This window comes from Macaca fascicularis, chromosome 6 (genome assembly GCF_037993035.2).
Source record: "Macaca fascicularis isolate 582-1 chromosome 6, T2T-MFA8v1.1".
NCBI classification, from domain to species: domain Eukaryota; kingdom Metazoa; phylum Chordata; class Mammalia; order Primates; family Cercopithecidae; genus Macaca; species Macaca fascicularis.
Window position 1 is genome coordinate 85,227,315 of NC_088380.1, and position 12,960 is coordinate 85,240,274.

At 39.0% G+C, this 12,960-nt stretch overlaps 1 protein-coding gene across 4 annotated transcripts; it reads left to right on the forward strand.

Annotated features, from left to right (window-relative positions):
• Window positions 1–246: 246 nt before the first annotated feature.
• ZCCHC9 (zinc finger CCHC-type containing 9) lies at window positions 247–12,697 on the forward strand. Of its 4 annotated transcripts, none has more exons than XM_045393970.2 (6): window positions 1,501–1,584; window positions 4,652–5,049; window positions 8,124–8,274; window positions 8,500–8,592; window positions 10,757–10,825; window positions 12,091–12,697. In XM_045393970.2, exons 2-6 carry the CDS (start codon window positions 4,669–4,671, stop codon window positions 12,207–12,209), a joined length of 813 nt encoding a protein of 270 aa, XP_045249905.1. In that variant the 5' UTR covers window positions 1,501–1,584; window positions 4,652–4,668; the 3' UTR covers window positions 12,210–12,697. The 4 variants fall into 4 exon arrangements, with proteins under 4 accessions (XP_073849841.1, XP_045249905.1, XP_065402501.1 ...); XM_065546429.1 differs by having other exon boundaries at window positions 1,560–2,620; XM_005557294.4 differs by having other exon boundaries at window positions 1,560–1,612.
• The last annotated feature ends 263 nt before the right edge of the window (window positions 12,698–12,960 follow it).

Below are 12,960 nucleotides of genomic sequence, written 5' to 3' on the forward strand. Positions count from 1 at the left end.
GAGGGCCAGGCGCAGTGGCTCACGCTTGTAATCCCAGTACTTTGGGAGGCCAAGGCGGGCGGATCACCTGAGATCAGGAGTTTGAGACCAACCTGGCTAGCATGGCGATATCCCGTCTCTACTAAAAATGCAAAAACTAGCCGGGCGTGGTGGCGGGCACCTGTAATCTCAGCTACTTGGGAGGCTGAGGCAGAAGAATCGCTTGAATCCGGGAGGCAGAGGTTGCAGTGAGCTGAGATCGCACCATTGCACTCCAGCCTGGGCGACAAGAGCCAAACTCCTTCGCAAAAAACAAAACAAAAAAACAAATACGAAGCGAGCACCAACGATGTACCAGGCAATGAGGATACAATAAACTTACACAATTATTATGTAATTACAAATGTGAAAAGTGTCATAAGAAAGCATAGACTGCCATGAGCACACAGTAGGGGATTGGTCCTGTATGGGGGTAGTAGGGGGTTGGAAGGCTTTCTTGAGAATAAAATATTTAAAGCCTTGAAGGGTGAGTAGAAAGTAACTGGAAGAAGAAAAGGAGTACCATACAAAGAGAACAGCAAATGTAAAGGCCTGGAGACGGCAAGGTACACACGGCATTTGAGAAATTGAAGAAAGATCCTATGCATGGTGCTCAAAGGAGATATTGTGCAAGGTGAGGCTAGGGAAGTAGGCAGGGACTTCACAAGGAGTTTGAATTTCATCCTAAAAACAATGGGAAGCGATAGCAGAGTTTAAAGCAGTACAGCAGTAATACGACTTACATTTTCAAAAGTTCCGTTCCTACGGCACGGAAAATGGATTTGAGGGAGCTGGGGCAGAATGAATCCCCAGAGCAGCTGCAGAACCACAGGTACAACATGGGACGAGGCAGGAGGTGCCAATAAAGATAAGTGGACAAATATTCAAAAGGCTAAATGAATTGAGCAAACTGTTGAGAGTAGTGGTCCTGGTAAATCGCATTTTTTCACTAGGCACAGCTGGTGGTGGTATGCATTTGGAAACACGCTAAAGAAAATGAGCCGTTTAGGATTCTAGGGTTTTCCTCTTAAAAAGAGAATTTGTTTGGCTACCAAGTGTTAACATTTTAATGCTCAACGAGCACTGAAGAGGGGACACGAGGCACTGCCTCTCACCCAAGACGGCCCCAAAATGTCCTTTTCAGACTTTTATCACAGTGATCCACTCCCACCGCGCCTTTACCTTGCCTCTGCCTGGAATGTCCTTAACTCCCTCCTTGCCGCCAATTTCACCAGATTTTTGTTTTCTTATCCAGTCTCACGGAAGCCTCTCCAGCATCTCCCACCCTACCGATCCTCCCGTCTATCTCGCCTACTACACTGTGAGTTCAGACAGCACGGATTGAACGCTTCATCTTTTTGTCTCGGCGCCCTGCACATCGCCATCCTATCACTAACCGCGCAGCAAACTCAGCTCAATCTTAACGCCCACGAGCCGCTCCTAAAGACCGCCTGTGATGCCGGAAGTGACGCGCTCTCGGGCACTATGTGCTTCCGGTCTCCAATGCCGGAGGAGGGCGGTCTCTCCTGGCTCGCTAACTCGACTGCTCTGGGCGATTCGTGCGAGGTAAGAAGCTGCGCCGCAGCGCAGTGAGGTGAGGTTCTCAGCCATGAAAACTGCAGGGTGTTGTTCGTTCCCGCTGGCCTGGCGGAACTTGTATGGGAAGCTCGGAGGACAGAAGGCCTAGCCGCTGGGTCCCTGAGCTGGCTGAGCGCGGGCTGCTCGGGCTATGTAGGGGTGTCGGCCTCAGCTGTTGGGCTCTGGCTGCTGAGGGCTGCGCGTCCAGCCGCTCTGGAATCCTCATGCGGGTGGGCAGCCCGGCTCTCCTACTTCATGCTCTTGATAACCCAGAGCCTCCCCCTTCCCACTTACGCGGGGGAAGGATAATCCACTTCGTTTTGAACAGCTTCGGTCCCCACTGGGACAGTCGCATAAACTTCAGCGAAGAGTGCGCTCGTGAAGTGGCATGGAGCCTCTTACACCAATTCATTGGGTCCACCCTTCAGCTTCTGTGGAAGGGATCTTTCTCTTACCAGATGCTGAGACTTGGGGGATTGCGAGGGATGCTGGTCTTAAAAGGTGATGGCTTAGGTCGGGCGCGGTAGCTCACGCCTGTAATCCCAACACTTTGGGAGGTCGAGGCGGGCGGATCTCCTGAGGTCAGGAGTTCGAGACCACCCTGGGCAACATGGTGAAACCCCTTCTCTACTAAAATACAAAAAATTAGCTGCGCGTGGTGGCACACGCCTGTAATCCCAGCTATTCCGGAGGCTGAGGCAAGACAATCGCTTGAGCCCTAGAGGCAGAGGTTGCAGTGAGCCGAGATGGCCCACTGCACTCCAGGTTGGGCTACAGAGTGAGACTCCGTCTCAACAGCGACAACAACAACAACAACAAAGGTGGTGGCTTAATACAGCCATGCGTCCCTTAACAACTGGTATAGTTCTGAGAAATGGTTGGGCCGTTTCGTGGTGGGGTGAATATCATAGTGTACTTATACAACAAACCTACACACCTGGGCCATGTGGGATAACCTGTTACTCCTAGACTGCAGACCTGTACAGTATGACTACTGAATACTGTGGGCAGTTCTAAAAGCATGGTAAGTGTGTATCTAAACATAGAAAAGATACTGTAAAAATATGGTATAAAAGAAAGCATGGTACACCTGAATGGGGCACTTAACGCATGGAGCTTGCAGGGCTGTCGGTAGCTATGAGTGAGTCAGTGAGTGGTATGTGAGTGTGAAGGCCTAGGATATTATTTAGGGTATTACAGTACACTACTGTAGACTTTATAAATGCTGTATGCTTAGTCTAAGTTTATTTTAAAATGTTTAAAGTAATAACCTTAGCTTACTGTGCTTTAACTTTATAAACTTTTAAATTAGTTTTAACTTCTTGACCCTTTTTTTTTTTTTTTTTTTTGAGATGGAGTCTATTCTCTCTGTCTCTCTTTTTTGAGACAGAGTTTTGCTCTTGTCACGCAGGCTGGAGTGCAGTGGCGCAATCTCGGCTCACTGCAACCTCCGCCTCCCGGGTTCAAGCGATTCTCCTGCCTCAGCCTCCCAGGTGGCGCGCGCCTGTAGCCGGGGCTACAAGCGCGCGCCACCACACCCAGCTAATTTTTGTATTTTTAGTAGAGATGGGGTTACACCATGTGTGCCAGGATGGTCTCGATCTCCTGACTTCGTGATCCGCCCTTCTTGGCCTCCCAAAGTGCTGGGATTACAGGCGTGAGCCACTGCACCCAGCCCACTCTTTTGTAATAACACTTAGCTTAAAACGCTAATATGTTGTATAGCTATACAAAAATGTTTTCTTTGTTCCCTTACAGTATTCTATCGCTTTTTCCTGTTAAAATTTTTTTTGTTATTATAAACTGAGACACACACATTATGCCTACACCGGGTCAGGATCATCAGTATCACTCTTTTCTTCCTCCACATCTTATCCTACTGAAAGTAACATGAATGGAGCTGTCTATTCCTATGATAACTGCCTTTTTCTGGAATACTTATAATTATCTAGTATTATGTCAGTACATCATTTTAAGCGCTATGCTTGTATATGACTGGCAGCCCAGTAGGTTTGTTTACACCAGCATTACCACAGACATGAGTAATGTGTTAGACTACAAGTTATGAGGGCTACAAAGTCAATAGGAATTTTTCAGCTGCATTATAATCATCTGAGACCAGTATCATATGTGCAGTCGCTATTGACCTAAATGTTATGTACTATGTGACTGTAGCTGATGAATCTCTGATTATGGCTGAATGTTCTCATTCATTGCAGGAAAAAAAATATCCTCCAAATTACTAGGATGTGAGTGACCAAAACTTTGTTCTGTTTTATGTTGGAGCCAAATAATTAGTGTTAGGATAAATTACTTCTTTAAAGTATGTATGTGCTCTAAAATGAAAAGTATTTCTGAACATTAAAGCATAGATATTAAGAGTATAAAAACAAGATACAGATTTTGGTGTGAAATGTATCTTATGATTCAAATCATAATTTAAATAGAATCGAAGATGATGTGAAATCACTGGGCTGGAAGTCGCTCATACCTTGATTAGTAAGAGAGGAAGCCTGGGATCATCCTGTGCTAGTAAACACTTTTTTATGTTTTACTTATAACTCTGTCAGGAAATTTCAACAAACCTCATATTAAAGGACATGATTTCTGTATACTTAGTAATTTGCTATGCAAACTGTTGCATTGAAATGGCAGACTAAGCAAGACGATTGGGAGAAAGTAGCTGTGGGACTTGAGGAAAATAAACAGGAAAACTGCAGAATGTGGAAGGAATAATTGCATTCATTGTATTACTATCTGATTTATATTTTATGAAACAATTTGATTTCTTAATTTTTCAATTTTAAGCACAACTTTTTTAACTGGTGTGGCAGCTTTTCTGGTAAGTGGTAGATTTATATTAGAAGCATGTCTATGCAGCATATTACAGCATTAAATATGTATATAGATAACTAACTGAAGTAAAAAGTGTTTTAGTAATTAAAAGTTTAACGTATGGGCATATGTGAGATATAGTGATATAGCGTATCTCTTTAGTTTTGCTGTTTTTGTTGTTGATGACTAACTACCCATGCTTGTCTTAAAAATTGATAAGGTACCTCTGATGAAATTATGACCAGGTGGGCCCGAGTTAGTACCACATGTAACAAGAGACCCTTGCCTGCAACATCATGGGAGGACATGAAGAAGGGATCCTTTGAGGGAACAAGCCAAAACCTACCAAAGCATAAACAACTTGAAGCCAATAGGCTATCCCTCAAAAATGATGCATCCCAAGCAAAACATAAAAAGAAAAAGAAAAAGGAGTACTTAAATGAAGATGTGAATGGATTCATGGAATACCTAAGACAGAATTCACAGATGGTTCACAATGGGCAAATTGTAGCAACAGACAGTGAGGAAGTAAGGGAAGAAATTGCAGTTGCTTTAAAGAAAGACAGTCGACGGGAAGGAAGAAGATTAAAAAGACAAGCGGCAAAGAAAAATGCAATGGTGAGAGCATCGCTTCTACCATGTTATTTACTTTATTTAGCTGGAAACTATTCTTATACTCACATACATATATATCTTAGCAGGGTCTGGTTACCATTATGTCCCAGATTCATAGAGCATCATTTTAAGGACTAGTACTTTTTTAGCACATATATGCTAGGCACATGATGTACTGGTTAATTATCACAACAACACAGCAAAGGTGATGGCATTATTCCCATATTATGGATGGCAAACACTGAAGTGCAGACAGATTAAATAACTTGTGAAAGCCACTTAGCTAGTAGCAGGGGTGAAATTCAAACCCAGCCTGACTTCAAAACCTATGTTATAGACCAGATGTGGTAGCCCATGCCCGTGATCCCAGCACTGTGGGAGGCTGAGGCAGGAGGATCACTTGAGCCCAGGAGTTAAAGACCAGCCAGGGCAACATAGGGAGACCCCATCTCTACCAAAAAAAAAAAAAAAAAAAATTAGCCAGGTGTGGTGGTATACACCTGTGATCCCAGCTACTACTGCCAGCTGAAGCAGGAGGATTGAGCCTGGGAGGTCAAGGCTACAGTGAACCATGTGATCAACCGCTGCATTTCACTCTGGGTGACAAAACGAGAGTTTGTCTTCCAAAAAACCCAAAACCTATCCTCACCTTCCAATAGCCCCTTTTTCAAATTAGCATTGAGAAAATGCCAAAATTATGAAGAAGATAAAGTACAACAGATTAAATGTGTATGGGTCCCTATTACTTGGAAAGGATATTCTTTATCTATGAAATACTGAAGCACAGGAAAGAGGTACATAGGAGTCACACTAGTTAGAGCAGAGTAATAGCAGAATTAAGTCCTTGACACTCCCTAGTCATTGCTTCCTCCCTCCCCCATATTACATTCAGAGGAATGCTGGGGGCAGCAGGTTTCTTTCTGTAATGCCTAGCCCTAGATTTTAAAGTATGTCAGGCAAAGGGGATGAAATACTCACTATAATTATTTCCCTTCTCTAAGTGAGTTTCCCAAGTCTCCTAGCACGCCACTTCATAAGAATGAAGACTTGTTGCTAGTTATACTTTTATTTTTTATTAGTATTACTATATGTAGAGCACTGTTTGCACCAATGCAGGCTTGAAATGTTAACAGCCTCTATAAATGTGTCTTTTGGCTGTTTGCAAGATTAGTCTATGCATTGTTCTATTTAAAGATAATTATTTAGAGATAATACTGATGAAACATTCCTTATGGATAAATTTGGATAGGAAGGATAACATTTCTATTGGTATCAGGATAGAGTTTTGTCTAAGTTAACTATTTTTAAATATTTTAAGTCAGTTTAGTTGACATAGGTAGTATGGTGAATTGCATACCATTTGAAAACATTTACTGTTATGATCTCTTAAGCATTATGTTTGTAATTAAGTGGGGAAGGATATTGTTTTTTAAAAAGGGGAGTGCTATATAAATAGTATATGGCTTGTTGTGACCTGTTGTTAATTTACTTCCTTGCTATTTTTTTTAAATACCTTATACTAAGCATCAGTCCTTAAATGCTAATAAACTGATTATGCTATTGGAATTTACAATCAGCGCTTCACAATCCCATCTACATTAAACTTAAGGACCATTCAAAAATGTTGTAGTAAGTGATGATTAGGTTTTAAAGGAGAAGGCTGTGAACTAAGGCAGTAGTCTCAGCTTAATAGAGACCACTTTGACTTCACCAAGAAGCCAAGACTTCCTATGGTGGTGATGCAGGTTTTAGCAGTAGCTTTTCCTGCATTTGTATAATAAATGCAGCTTCTTTTTTTTTGGACCAGCTCATTCTAAATGTACAAGTTACTGAAGAATTTAAAGGGACTCATTCTTTTTCAGTATTTTATTAAGTAGGAAAAAAAGGACAGAGTTGCAAAATAAATGTTTTATTTTGCCGGTTGAATTTGCTTTTTAAAAAAACCTGTGCTTATTTTGAAAAACATAATTAAATGAATATTTATTATCCAAGAAATATATATATCTTTTTCCAGCTTAAATAAAATAGTTTAAATATCTGCCATCTTTGATTATGGTTGATGTTCTCATTTATTGCAGCAAAAAAATTCTTCAAATTTCTGTAAATAACTATTACTCAGTTTTATGTTGGAGCCAAATAATTCATCTCAGAGTAAATTATTCCTTTAAAATGTATTGTGCATATATTCTAAAAATGAAACCTATTTCTGAATATTAAAGAATGTGTATGGCCAGGCATGGTGGCTCACACCTGTAATACCAGCACTTTTGGGAGGCTGAGGCAGGTGGATCACCAGGTCAGGAGATTGAGACCATCCTGGCCAACATGGTGAAACCCTGTCTCTACTAAGAATACTAGAATTATCTGGGCGTGGTGGCTCGTGCTTGTAATCCCAGCTACTAGGGAGGCTGAGGCAGGAGAATAATTTGAACCCAGGAGGCGGAGGTTGCAGTGAGCCAAGATCACGCCACTGCACTCCAGCCTGCTGACAGCGAGATTCCATCTTTTAAAAAAAAAAAGTGTATTTAGGGTACAAAAACAAGGATATACGTTTTGCTATGAAATATATCTTATGGTTTGAATCGTAACTTGAATGGAAACATTTGACCCAAATTCATTCAATTATGTGAACTTAAAAAAAAATATTAATTTTTTAAAAATTTTGAGTACATAATTATACACAAATACAAATTTTGAGTGATAATTTTTATAGCCACTGCCCATTTCCTATAGAAAAACGCCATTTTTCTACTGCAGACATTCCAGTTATAAAATGAATAGTCCATATTTGCTCAATTCATTTAAGCAATTGCCTTCTACAAAGCCACATATATAACATTGTTCCTGAGATTGATAGATTTATCGATTGAGGTTTTCAGCAGCAATGAAACCCTCTGAGGGAAAGGACATCTCATTGTTTAGGAATGTATGAAACCTTTTTTCTACAAATAAAATATTGAGATTTCAGAAAAAGAACTAAATAAGATGAGAAATGTTTTAAATGTTTTTGATAACAAGAATTAATAAAGTCACTGGTATAGTTTTGCAGTGTGCCAACCCACATTTTGTTTTCCCAGGTGTGTTTCCATTGTAGAAAACCTGGTCATGGAATTGCAGATTGCCCTGCCGCCCTTGAAAATCAAGACATGGGCACTGGGATATGTTACAGGTGTGGGTCCACAGAGCATGAAATAACCAAGTGTAAGGCTAAAGTAGACCCAGCTCTTGGTATGTGTTTCTTTCAGTTTTTTGCTTTGTTCATGGGGAAAGCCAATAAATAGCACCCTGGGTATATTTTTAACACAATTTGTTAAGAGTGTGCCACTTAGTATTTGGAAATCATATGAGATTAAATTTTAAGTTATGTAAAAATATTTTTTATTCAGTGTTAATGTGAATTTTATGACTTGCCATATGTATTGTCAACTGAATAGGAACTGTTGATTTTTACAGGCGAATTTCCTTTTGCAAAATGTTTTGTTTGTGGAGAAATGGGGCACCTGTCTAGATCTTGTCCGGATAATCCCAAAGGCCTCTATGCTGATGGTAAGTACTGTTATCCTCATATAGCAGAAATGGTGAGTTATCGTGCAGTTGTGATTTAGTTTACACTCAATCAGTTATTGAATAAATTCTTGAATAAACTGCAAAACCTTGAGAATTACATTATTTTTATCAAGTGCTATTATATGTACTGGGCTTTTTGTGCAGTTTCACTTCATATGTTAATAAAACAAATCAGAAAAAACTAAGGTGTGTATTTCCAACTGTGCTTGCTTCATCATTTGTGAGACTATTATACATTTCTACTTTTAGACATAACAGAAGCAGAGGGATTATATTTATCTCAAGCTAATATGAGGTTTTTAAAATCGTATTATATATTCAGCCTCAGCCAGCATACCATTTTGGTGGAAGGGTGGGTACACATGATTCAATACTGTAGTAATGTTTGCTTCTGAATTTTTTTTCTTAGTTATTTGTCTGGCATGGGATTATGTAGCTTTTTTCTCTTTAACTTGGGTAATTAAGGTTCACACAGTAAAGTCTATGCAGTCTAAAGCTTTAAGGAGGAGGCTGTTATCTGTTGATGTGATGGCTGGTGCCATCAGGCTCTAGACATTTCTTGTGTCGTGTCCTGGGTGTCCCCCTGGAGAAGTCCAGTGAAAAGCGTAGCTTTTGGAGTTGGTCAGACTTGGGTTATAGTGCCAGCACTGCCACTCACTAGCTCGGGGGCTTTGGCCGACTTAGCAAACTCGATCTCAGTTTCCTCAGCTATAGAATGGAGCTGATAAAACTATATTTTATTGATTCTAAGATGCACAGTTTTTCAATTTTAATCTCTTGGAAATCAGAATGTATCTTACCATTGGTGGGTCCCACATAATTGACAGCTGTTTTTCTTTCTGAGAGGTATGTGCAATAATGATACATCTTATAATCAACGGTGTCTTAGAGTTGATGAATTATGGTATTTGCCTAAAGAGTTTTTAAAAAGATTAAAGTGTATTATTCAAGTGCTTCTTTTTCACTATGGCATATAAAGAGGCCAGGGCCTGAAAAATGCTCAGGTGCATTTCAGTTTTGAGCTTATAAAAATGGGTAGTTAACATGACGAGTGAGCAAAAATGGCTTTCACTGGTCTACCAAAGTGACTAGATGTAAAAAAAAAAAAAAAAAAAGAATTAATGCAGCAAGGAGAGTAGATCCCATAGATGTGAAAATATGGCCAGATTAGCCTGTGTGTACTTTGATTTTATAACTTGTAATCTTTTGTTTACAATAAGGGGCTTTCTGTGACTTGTTTTAATTTAGAACACTTTGGTAGCAATAGACACATTGGATACATTTTTGTATGGTACATTTGATGTATATAGAATTAGTACTTTGTTTTTAAGAGGTAAAGCATTATGTTGGGGGAAAAGTAGGGTGGGTTTCCAAATTTGCATTTTTTATATTGAAAATAAAGTCAAGATTTGGGGAAAAAAGAAAATTCAGCCAGATTTGTATCTTTGTATCTGATTAGGTCGTTTTTCTAAGTCACTTAACATTTCGAGCATGATCAAGATAATGCTTGACCATTAAGCAACAGTGTTTGATCATTAAGTGAAAGACTTATTTTAGAAAGCACGTGTGTTGTGATTCACAATTCTGAAATGTTTAAAGTAGGCAGATGGGCATTTTTATAGGGTTAGGGTGCCTGGCCAATGGAAGGCACTGAAACAAAAATTAACTTTATTTCTTTTGTAAATGCTTACCCCCATCTGATCTGTACAGTAGAATAGTAGTTTCTAATCTGTTTTGGGGCCATTGACGGAGAATCTGACATGCTATTCAGGAAAGAGCATCTGCTTACAACTTTTATTTACAGGTCCAAGGGTTCACAGACTTGACTGTCTAAGCATTAAGATCCAGGCTTCTGTGCAATAGCTCCTGAACAAGTGCCTTCCATCATAACTCATTTCTCTTTCCTACTTCTCAAGGCCAGGTGCAAGAAGCAGTGGGTGGGTACAATTTACTGCCCTGTGAGGTTAAAAGGAATGGAGAATGAATTCGTAATAGGAATAGTGGCACCTCCCTATGTTCCTGGTCTAGCTACCTTTACAACTGACAAGGTTGTGAGGATCCAGTAAGATGTGAAAGTGCTTTGAGATGTTAAAAACCCCATGTAAGTATGAGATGGTATTCAGTGGCTTTGCTCTTTCAATAGGTGGCGGCTGCAAACTTTGTGGCTCTGTGGAACATTTAAAGAAAGATTGCCCTGAAAGTCAGAATTCAGGTGAGATCTCTGGGCCTCTACTTAGAAGGGGTGAGATTAATATTTCTCTGCGTTTTATTCTGCACTTATTATGAATAACTCTTTGGGATGCTAATGATTTTAAGACCTGTTTTCCTACTGTAGCAATCACTTAATCTCTGTCAGCAACAGACACACATCGTACTGAGTAACTGAATAGGTGGGGAAAAAAGTGGCCAGTAAGCCTTAGGGGACCCTGACTTTATAAGACATCTTATTCATAAGCATTTATATTTGCTAACTAATGAATTTAATATAATAGAGCCAATTCTGTTACTTAAGAAAAATATGAATTCACTAAGAGAAAATAAAAAATATGAAATAACTTTCCATAGTTTTAATATTGAGTGTCCTCATGTATGCTTTGCTTTGTATGTACCTAAAAGATTCAGAGTTGATTGCAGAAACTACCAAAAATATTAAAAATGTGTTATCCATACAGAATCTGGCTATTTCCTTCCTGATGAAATACCAGCCTTATTCATCAAAAACTTCAGAGATGTTCACTATACCTATGGCAGACTTTTGAGGAAGTGGAGATCATTATTACATTAGTTTGCCTGGACTAGAATGATGATAATCCTGTGTGAAGGCAGGCAAGAAGACAGTAGGATAGCCCAGCAGTACTTCTTATGGAAAGAGCACATTTCTTTTTATTTCACATAGTCACAACACTACACAAATAAGTCTGCTCATTCTTACTTCCTATCCCTAACATTTAAATTTGAAAACCAAGAGTTCTTATTTACAAGCTTGTCTAGAAGATAGTCTTTAGTACATTGTAGGCAGTGAGATTGAAATGATGAAGTGGAATTTGAATTCTCCCTCCTGGGAGGATTGCCACTTCCCAAATGACAAGACTGACAAGCAGATGTTGTATAATTTCACAGGTAGAATCTTATGCATTTGAAACTGATGCTTCATAAGCCTTGCTGTTTACAGACTCTTGGAATTCATTGACTCTGTAATGATGAACTCTGGGAAAGAATGAAAGAGCTTTCTCATCAATTCGTGCATTGCAAAGTAGTTGCTACATTTCCCTAATTGGGATGAGAAATTGCCTGTGGTACTCTGAAATCAAGGGTTATAATCAATTACAGAATTGCTCACTTTCCTTTAGTGATGGAGTCTTCCCTCCTTGTGATTATTCATGTCAAAATGAGTTCCTTTCCAAAACCAGTAACAATTTGAGTGGATGCATTTGATTACTGTTTTTCTCATATTCTGATTTTTCTATTCCTTTACAGAGCGAATGGTCACAGTTGGTCGCTGGGCAAAGGGAATGAGTGCAGACTATGAAGAAATTTTGGATGCACCTAAACCACAAAAACCCAAAACAAAAATACCTAAAGTTGTTAATTTTTGATAACAACTAGCACTATCATTAGTTACCACCTCATCGTTACTTTCTAAACCAGGCCCACTTCACGAGTTAGAGTTGAGCTCCCTTGTAGCCAGGACTATACTGTAGATATCACTATGATCTGGGTGTGGTCGAAAACAATTTTGTTTATTCTGTCCATCAAATTGTACTTCTACTACTGTTTGGAGAAAATTGAAGAAAAGAATAAGATGATTAAATGGATTATCTAAAAGAACATATTTTAAGAGACAGAACTTAGACATAACCAAGTAGTTGTATACCTGATTGTAACAATCATCTTTTATAAAAGCAAAATTATGCATAAATGTAAAACACTCCTAAACAAAGGGTACAAATGAATTTTTGGTTATATCATTTTCTTGGCTCAAAGTATCAATTTATTATTATAATAGAAATTTATAAGTTGCTAGAAAGTCTCTGTTTTTAAAATATGGAATAAAAATGCATTTTCTATTGCTTGTTTTTCTGAATACTTGATTCTTGATTGAAATAGCCATTGTTCGTTAATATCCATGTAACAATCCCTTTGGAAACAAGATTTTTTATGAATCCTAGATGAGAATAAACAGGGATTTGGTTTTTGTTTTAGTTTTGACATAAAGGATTACAAGTTACTAAAGTTAAAATTGAAATACGTCAATTTAACAGCAGGTCTTTTTTGCCCTTGATTTTCAAGAGAAATTCTAGCCAAAAATCAGTTTTCGTTACTTAACCAGAATGACGGCACATAACA